The 8,498-nt window shown below is 49.9% G+C and overlaps 1 protein-coding gene across 3 annotated transcripts; it reads left to right on the forward strand.

The window, feature by feature from the left end:
• The first annotated feature begins 918 nt into the window (after positions 1 to 918).
• Positions 919 to 7,788, forward strand: TAC1 (tachykinin precursor 1). 3 transcript variants are annotated; one of them, XM_075022476.1, is made up of 6 exons: positions 919 to 946; positions 1,792 to 1,929; positions 2,079 to 2,175; positions 2,849 to 2,872; positions 4,534 to 4,587; positions 7,170 to 7,788. In XM_075022476.1, the coding sequence occupies exons 2-6, from the start codon at positions 1,807 to 1,809 to the stop codon at positions 7,217 to 7,219; spliced, it is 348 nt and encodes a 115-aa protein (XP_074878577.1). In that variant the 5' UTR covers positions 919 to 946; positions 1,792 to 1,806; the 3' UTR covers positions 7,220 to 7,788. The 3 variants fall into 3 exon arrangements, with proteins under 3 accessions (XP_074878577.1, XP_074878579.1, XP_074878578.1); XM_075022477.1 differs by having other exon boundaries at positions 924 to 946; positions 1,789 to 1,929; XM_075022478.1 differs by lacking the exon at positions 4,534 to 4,587.
• Positions 7,789 to 8,498: the final 710 nt, after the last annotated feature.

The raw sequence follows: 8,498 nt of genomic DNA on the forward strand, positions 1-8,498 counted from the left end.
CCGTGGCAACACAGGTGCTGAGGGACCACCGAGGTTAACTGAGAAGCCTCGTGCACAGCCGCCCTTGGAGAAGTGAGACGGCACAGCTCTGAAATGGAAGATAGCCTAGACAGTTACCCGAGGCGAACGCCAGCAGCGGGCGAAGGACGAAGGCAGGGACGCGCTGCTGGAGAGACTGGCTCGTTTCCAGCGCAGGCGCTCGCCCCGTCGGAGCCCCAGCCCAGCCGTGCCTGCCCGCCACCCTGCGCTGGCAGCCCCCCGCAAGCACACGCACCAGCCCCGGGGTGCCCGAACGCCGCCCCCACCGGCCGAGGCCCCCCTCGGCTCCGTGCACCCCTCGCTTCTGGCCCCGCCACGCTCCCCCGGCGGGCCGGGGCTGCCTCGGCACCGACGCGGGGGACGGTGGACCTGGGCGGGGGAAGGAGCTGGCCCGGGCACGGGAGGCGGCCCCGCCGCCCTGCCCGCCGGTGCTCGCTCCCCGCTCCGCGCTGCCCGCCGCTCCCCCGGTCCTTGCCCGCCGCTCGCCCCGCTGGCCGCAGAAAGCAGCTCTCCCCTCGGTGCGGGCGCGGGGACGGCGGGGGGCGAAGGGACGAGCGGCGTCTGCACCCTTACGTCCGCAGCCCCCGCCTGCACCCCCGCACCCGTCGGCGGGGCGGCCCCGGGGGCCCGCAGCCGCAGCCGGAGGGAGCGGGGAGCCGGCCGGCCGCCCCGGGCTCCCCGGCCCCGGGCACCTCCGGGAGGCGCCGCGGGAGCCGGCGAGGGGGGCGGGGGCTGCTCGCCGGGGCGGGGGCTGTCACGGGGCTGGGACGATAAAACCGGGGGTAATTGCATTTAGGCAAATGAGGCTGCCTCGGCCCTCCCCGTCTCCAGGTATATAAAGTGGGGAGCGCTCCCGCGGACGGCCAATGCGCACGGAGAGCAGCGCCCGCCCTCCCCGGTGCAGACGGTGCGTGTGCCTCCGGGAGCGTGTCCGTCCGTCCGTCCGTCCGTCCTTCCCTGTATGCGTGAGGATGCGCTTGCCTGTATGTTTGTGACGGTGTGTGCGTGTGTACTTCTATGTGTCCGCCTGTATGCGTGTGCGGGGGGTCTAACGTGTGTGCATCTGGGGGGGGTGCCTATACATGCTTGTGTGTCCGCACGTGTGTGTCTCTGTGTGTGCAAGCATGTTTTCGTGCCTATCCCGACGTGGGTATCTGGATGTGCGAAGGGATGCGTGTGTTCCTTGAGACACGTGTGTCTGTGTGTGTGTGGAGAGCTGTATCTCTACATAGGTGTGTGCATCTAAGGTGTGTCGCTGTTTGTGTGAGTTTATAAGTAGATGTGTATGCACCTGGGTACGTGTGTGAGGGGGATGTACCTGGCTGGGTGTGTGTATGTGGGAAGGCGTGAATACCTAGATGTATACCCATGTGCGAGGGTGTGTTTAGGTGTAACTCTGTATGTATGTGCGTGGAGGGGTGCCTCTGCATGCGTGTGTCTGGCTGTGCGCTGGTGCGCACACCCCCCCGCATACGAGTCTATATGCCTCGGGCATGTGTACCCCAGAGGTGTGTGGAGCAGTCGGGGGGGGGTACCCGGGAGCGTGTATGTCTGTATGTGCCGGGGAGCGCGCACCCAGGTGTGCGCCGGCGCGTCCGTGTGAGCGTGTCCGCGGGGCGCGTGCCTGCGCGTCCCCGGGCGTCCCCGGGCGCGGGTGCCCGCGGCCGCTCGCCCCGCCGGGGCTCCGGGTGCCGGTGCCGCTGCTTCACCCCCCGTCCCGTCCCGTCCCGTCCCCGTCCCCCCCCGCAGCAGGACGTCGAGGCGGCGATGAGACTCCCGCTGGCTTTCGCCGTGCTCCTCCTGGCCTCGGCGCGGGCGCTGGCCGAGGAGATGGGCGCCCCCGACGACCTCAGCTACTGGTCCGACTGGTCCGACGGCGACCAGGTGAAGGTGAGCCCCGGCGGCCGCCGCTCCGCCCGCGGGGCTGCGGGAGCGGGGCGGTGGGTGCCGGGCGCTGCCCCCGGCGGCGCCGCGGCCGCGGGGCTGGGGGCGGGCGGCGGGGGGGTCCGCGCTGAGCGCCGGCCGCTGTCCCCCCGCAGGAGGAGCTGCCGCTGCCCCTGGAGCACTTCCTGCAGAGGATGGCCCGGAGACCCCGGCCCCAGCAGTTCTTCGGCCTCATGGGCAAGCGGGATGCCGGTGAGCGGGGCGGGGGGCCGGCTCCCTCTCCCCCCCCTCTGCATGCCTCTTCTCCCGGTACCGCTGCGAACTCTACAGCGGCTGTCGCTGGGGTTTAATGCCTTAAACCTGTCTCGAACGTTGTGATGCCAGTTGCTTGGGTCTGGTTTTGGTTTGGTTCGGTTTGGGTCTTTTTTTTCCCGAGTTTAAGATCAGTTAAACCCACCGATTGGAAAAGAGGGGGCTTCATGTTAACGTGCCAAGTGCACAGCGATTACAGCACGTAAATACCAGTAAGGAGTATTGCGGTAATTCACAGGTCGGCGTACGGGCCACTGAATTGCGCGTCTTGTGTGATACGTGCACGCTCGTGCACTGAATTGCACGATGCCCAAATTGTGTGTAAATCGGTTGTGTATACAATTATTGCCGTGTTTTCTACATGTTTACTGAATCAAGAATTGGTCAAAACATCTCGGAGCTAAACAGATCTAAACTGTGTGGGTTTAACTAAAACAATTTTCTATAGTCTCTTCAAAGAGAAATGCACCTTAATTTCCCTTAAGTGGAATATACGTAGGGTAGTTTCTGTATTTGATTCTTCAAAGCATTGCAGTAGCATCATAAGTATATGCCAATCCTTTTTCATCAACTCTTTTTCCTTTTTTTCTCTTTCCTTCCCTCTTCCAATCAGGATATGGCCAGATCTCTCACAAAAGTAAGTTAAAAACCTGCAAATATTTTAAGTAATTATTAGAAGATATTCAAATAGGGAATAGTGTATTTGAGGGAATTAGGAGGTGACTGAGTTCAGCTAAGGACTGGCAGCACCAGTGATGGAGAAATGTTCTGTTAAAGGATTGAATATCCCCAGTGCAGCTGTGAGCCTGTACCTCATCTGAGCTGCCACAAGCTTTGAGATTTCAATCAACATTAATGTGGGGATGTTGCAGCTCTCTCTTATTTCCCATGGGGAGGGTTCTGTAAGCCTTTCTTGTAGGCAAGGCAGGCTTACTGCCAGACTCTGAGAGGAACAATTAAGATGGCAAAATGTGGAAAATTAGAATAGTGAATTCCCAAATCCCCGAGAATAATTCCATGGGAGAGCCCATGTCATCTCATGCAAGATACTGTACCTGTGCTCTCAGCATTGTCTGGGTGGGACTCAGACCCCTGCTCACAGCAGGGTCTGGTTGATGCTGTGCTGCCATATAAACAAGCCTATGTTGCCCCACTAATAAGCGTGTCTTGCTTTGCTTCTATGTAACATCACGCGGGAGATGGTATCAGCAGTGTCGTGTTACCTTGTTCTCCACAGTGACAGTTTTATTCTCTGAATTTATCTGAAGATGCTTAGACAGGAGCCAGAAGACTTTTAATAAGTAAAAATGATCTTGTATTCTGTGAGACCTCCTCTGTCCACAGAGGTCAATAACTGTCCCAGTGTTCTGTTAGCCACAAGATTTTATCACTAGGATTATGTATTAGAAGACCAATTAAAGAGTCCGATACAAAGCTCATGCCAAATAACCTGCTGACTAAAGTAAAAAATTACAGCTTTCTGAAACTACTTCAGCTTGAATTAATACCTGTGAGGTCTGAGCATCATTTGTCTTGCTTTGTAGATGAATTAGCCAAGCAAAATTATTTCCAAAGAGAAATTTCTAAGTTTGCCTCAAAAGACAGTTTAGAGAAAGAAGAATGGCTCCTTTTTGTTCCTTATCTGAAACTATAGCTACCACTATATCTGATACATGCTGTAGGCCAAAACTTGGTGTAATTTATCCTCTACACATCTGCTGCCTTGAGGAGTACTAATGGGACAGGAAGGTAATATCTGAACTCATAAATATTCCCAAAATAGAGCCAGACTGTCTAGTTCAGACATGTCCAGACATGGAGACCCATTGGCTGCCTTTCTAGTAAGGGCTCTGCCTGACCTGCGAGGAAGACTTTTCTTCCATGTTACAGAAAAAAACCACCAACACGTAGAAGGGATGTATCACACAGATGCAGGCTATAGCAAGACACTGCCGCCTTGTGCATTTGCTCAAATCAATAGGAATTGTACTGGGAGAGGAATAAGGATCAGTTATTGGCCATCGTTTTTCCATTATACTTAAGGCAAACCCCACAAAACAGAAAGTCTATCTGAATTAATGAGAAGATGTCCACTAACTGGCCTATGCCTTGGTCTAACCTGTTCAGTCTGACTGATCAGACTAATGTTCGGTCTCCATTGTCTAAGAGTGGTGTGAACAACCAGTCTGAGAGATGAACAGTTTTGGAGCCTGTGTCTTCCTTCCTCGCGAGAACATGTTATCTTAAAAGCCTGCCTATTTAAAATGTATTAAAACACCCCCAAATATATTTTTTCAGGGCATAAAACAGACTCCTTTGTTGGACTTATGGGCAAAAGATCTTTAAATTCTGGTATGTATATGACTAAATCTGGTACTTGGTGATATACAGCCTCTTCATTCTGTTGCCTCTTTGTTCTCTGCCAGCGGATGGAAGAAGCAGTCTTTATGTAGTATAGACCCAGAGTTCTCTGAAAAAGGTTCAGGATTTTCTGTGTTAATCAAGATATTTCAGGGTCTGCTTTACTCCAATGCTTGAGATGATCAGGCTGGTCCGAGTTGCAGGCAAGGTCAGGTAGAAGTCCCCAGGGCACTTTCCTTACTGCCCTGTCCTTGCCAGCAGCATGTTCTGCTGGTCCCTGAGGTGCTAATACAAGAAAAAACTGAATTTTACTGACACATCAAGAAAAATTCAGAGGCTGAAAATGTAAAGCTCATTTCAACTTATGATCTAAATCCAGATCTCCCCAGGTAAAGGGATATCCTCATTGTCTCTGGAGGTTATTTTTCCTCAGACTTGGAGCAGAAGGTGGAAGAGCAGAGATCTGCTATTAACACCACTGCAGGTCAAGCTGTTACTCATTCCCAGCCTCTTCCAGGTTTTCATTTTACCTAAAAAAAACCCCACAGCAACAAGCATTTTAAGCTTTGAACTGATACTGTGAATTTGTGTTATTTTCCCATAGCATCCATATAGGGCAGAACCCTCCTCCCTCGTATGCACAACCCCCTGTGGGTAACTGCGGGCTGCCAGGAGCTGTAGCTTCCCTGTGCTATAGGGCTGTACTGAGGAAATCCCTCACTGTGAACTATAAAGTGTCAGTTAATTCCCCGGAATAGGAATTAAAAACATAAAAACCCTAATATGTATTTCATGTCTCTGAAATAGTTCTCACTGTTTTGTTAAATGGATGATAAAAGTTAAATTACTAGCTGACATCTTTATATTATGTGGATACACGCTGTGATCTATATTCTGCAATTATGGTTGTCAGTAACTTTTATTTTCAATTAAACCCTGTTCAGACTAGTAATATTGCTCTTTGCATCATTTTGCAAATTGCTATGTATCATGAATAATTTTGTACAATTTTATCTGTGGTGGCAATAGCTATTAAATGCGTAATACCTGTAAATATATCTGCTATCACAAAAGTAAATAGCCTGGACGTGATAAAGTGGGTTTGCTTTCCATTTGGATTACATTTGCATTAATATGAGAATGTAAAATACAGCAAATGTTTAAAAAGGGCAAAGATTTTATGGTGCTAATTTCAAAATTGCTGGTATAGTCAGGATACTGTTATGTGGTATTTGTAACAAAGGGGAATAATGAAGTTTTACCCTGTCAGGCTATGTAATACCTGCCTGACTGGTAAAACTAGAATTCCCTGCTTTTCTGCCTGATTCCCTGAGAGGAAAGTGGTAAGAAGCTGCTTCTGCTCCTCTGGAGGAGAAGATAGGTCCTAAGGACTATGTAATCGAAGCAAGATCAGGAGTATGTGCTAGGACTGTCCTTACTTCTCCCTGCTGAAAAACATTTAACTGGGCAGGACCTTTTCTTGGTGCCGTGCCTTGGTGCCATGGTTTTCTTCTTCTGCAGAAAGCCCTGAGTCCGCTGGCAGTGTGCAGGACCCTGGCCCCGCTGCTGGGTGGGCGTGGGGCGCTGATTTAAAGCAGGGTGTGACAAAGCAGTGTACCGGGGTGCTGGTATCTCAGTCCCTGGTTTGGTAGACTGGGGTCTGACACTGTCTCCCAAGCTGTGCGGTCTGCCGGGTGAACGCTCCAGGTAGAAGCTAGAAAACAGTCACATGTACAGTAATACCGTAACAATCCGTACTCAACTCATTTTGCATTCAGCCTGGTGAAAACTGAAGTCTTACTAACTGAAAACTGTCACTGATCCAAAATGCCAGCTCCCTGCAGGACCCCAAACCAGCTGTGTGTTTGTGTGCAATAGTCAGGCATGCATACGCTCCGTGAAAGCAATCCTCCCTTCGGGCTGGAAGCAAAGATGACTCTGGTGACCAGCTGTGTCACCCTATGGCCAGGCTCTGACCAAGAAGGGCTCTCTGGGTTTCCCTCTCATTTTTAAAGAGCAAGAAGGAGAGATCTACTGCTACTAAACGCTAAATATGTTGCTGAAGACTATTTTAGGCTGCAGGTAGTCCACTGGGTAGTCTGAGGTTTGCTTAGCTCTTGCTGCAGATTTCAGTAAAAGGTATCGCTGTGTGCAAGGCCTGGGGACGGGGAGGGTTTAAACCTGGCACAGAGCTGACTCTGCAGGACGGGAGGTGCACACGTTGATGCAGAAAGCCTCTACCCACAGATCGATCTGAGTGCTCAGATCCTGTCGACTAGATGGATTACCAGGACGTAAAGTGGCTCTGAGCTAATGGTGCTTCAAGCAGCTTGATAGATGAGAGGTAGAAAGCACTGCTCAGACTTTCAGCCTCCTGGGGGATAGTGTAGTCTGAAGGGTAAATCCAAATCAAAGCAGCTCAGGGTTGGGCAGGGAGCCCTCACCTCGGTTCCAAACATGCCGATGGGGTCCGGTGGTGACCCTGCAGGCTGCAGGTCTCTGACGTTTCCTTGTGCTTGCTGGGCTTTACGCAAGGCTGCACCATGTGCTTCATTCTGCTTCGTTTTTTGCAGGATCCTCTGAAAGGAGCATAGCACAGAATTACGAACGGAGGCGTAAATGAGACATTCCTGTGCATTATTTATTAAACTTCATTTGTTCCAATGGCCAATGCAGTGTAATATAAACTAACCACTGTACGGAATAATTATTTATTTAATAATAACCGATGGGGTTTGGTTTTTTTTGAGTTGTACGTTCAATAAAATGATTATTTTTCATATTGTGGCAGCGATACATGTTGTGTAGGTGCGTTGTGGTTCTGAAAAGACCAGCAACCCTGGTGACGTCTCACAACAAAGCACATTGTTTGATATGACCTGTAAAGTTAAGTTCACTAAACAAAGAAAATACTCTTTTGTTCATTGAAAGCGAGTCAATCAGCTTCACAGCCAGTGCAGAACAGAGCTGATGTACAGTCTAGTGCCTCAATTTGTTTTCATGGTTTATAATGTACTGTAATTTCTGTATCAAAAAATATATTTGTATCATTGCAGCATGTTTTATGTTTTGTGACTACGTATCTATATGTTTTAAAAAGTGGGGGGTGGGTAAGACTTGAATGGGAATCCAAGGTCTTAATTTCATAGTCTGGAATTTTATGATAGTAACATTTTAAATAAAAAACTACTCTGGGGATTTTGCAACATATTTTCTTTGGTGATAGTGATGGAGTTATTTCCCACATTGGTCCAGAATGAGACTCGGATCCAAGTGACAGCGGTCTGAGACTGAAAAGAAATGTCAAATTGATGTCTTCCTTTTGCAGGGAGGCTGTGAGCCTCCTCGTGCAGGTTTGGTGAATCCTTTGGGGGATTTGCTACTGGAGACGGGCATTCCTGGAATTGCTCTGGGTCATGTAAGGTGCCGTCCACCCAAAACCCGATGGAAATGAAGTGTGTTGACTGAATGAAAAGGGTCTCATGTATCCTCCAGCTCCAAGTGGAATAATTTGCTGTGGAATTCATCCACTATTGCAGGTTTATTATTTGAAAGCCAAGCTTTTAATAAATTCTAGCCCTCAGCTTCACAATAAAAGCACCTGTTGGCTTGAATCCATGCAATATAAGAGAAAAAAATGTGAGTGTAATTATCTTTTTAATTAAAATGTCTGGTTACTATATTTCCAGGACAGTCCCAAAACGCTACATGCATCTCACCAGATGACAAGGCAGCTGGAGACCTATATTCTTTCCGCTTGCTAAAAGCTGTACTTCTCTGTTTGATGCTATCATACGAGCTTTCATCACAGATGAATCAGCAGTGAAAACAGCCAGTGTATACCAACCAAATCTCAAAATAAGTAACATGAAGTGATCAGCTGGTTGTTGCTTTCCATTTTG

Source organism: Buteo buteo, chromosome 2 (genome assembly GCF_964188355.1).
Source record: "Buteo buteo chromosome 2, bButBut1.hap1.1, whole genome shotgun sequence".
Taxonomy (NCBI): domain Eukaryota; kingdom Metazoa; phylum Chordata; class Aves; order Accipitriformes; family Accipitridae; genus Buteo; species Buteo buteo.

What these genes read in the sequence shown, in the direction of transcription:
- TAC1 (XM_075022476.1), top strand. Translation starts at nt 1,807, where the DNA reads ATGAGACTCCCGCTGGCTTTCGCCGTGCTCCTCCTGGCCTCGGCGCGG. An exon ending in CCGACGGCGACCAGGTGAAG is followed by an intron (nt 1,930 to 2,078) that starts GTGAGCCCCGGC and finishes GTCCCCCCGCAG; the next exon opens with GAGGAGCTGCCGCTGCCCCT. An exon ending in CATGGGCAAGCGGGATGCCG is followed by an intron (nt 2,176 to 2,848) that starts GTGAGCGGGGCG and finishes TCTTCCAATCAG; the next exon opens with GATATGGCCAGATCTCTCAC.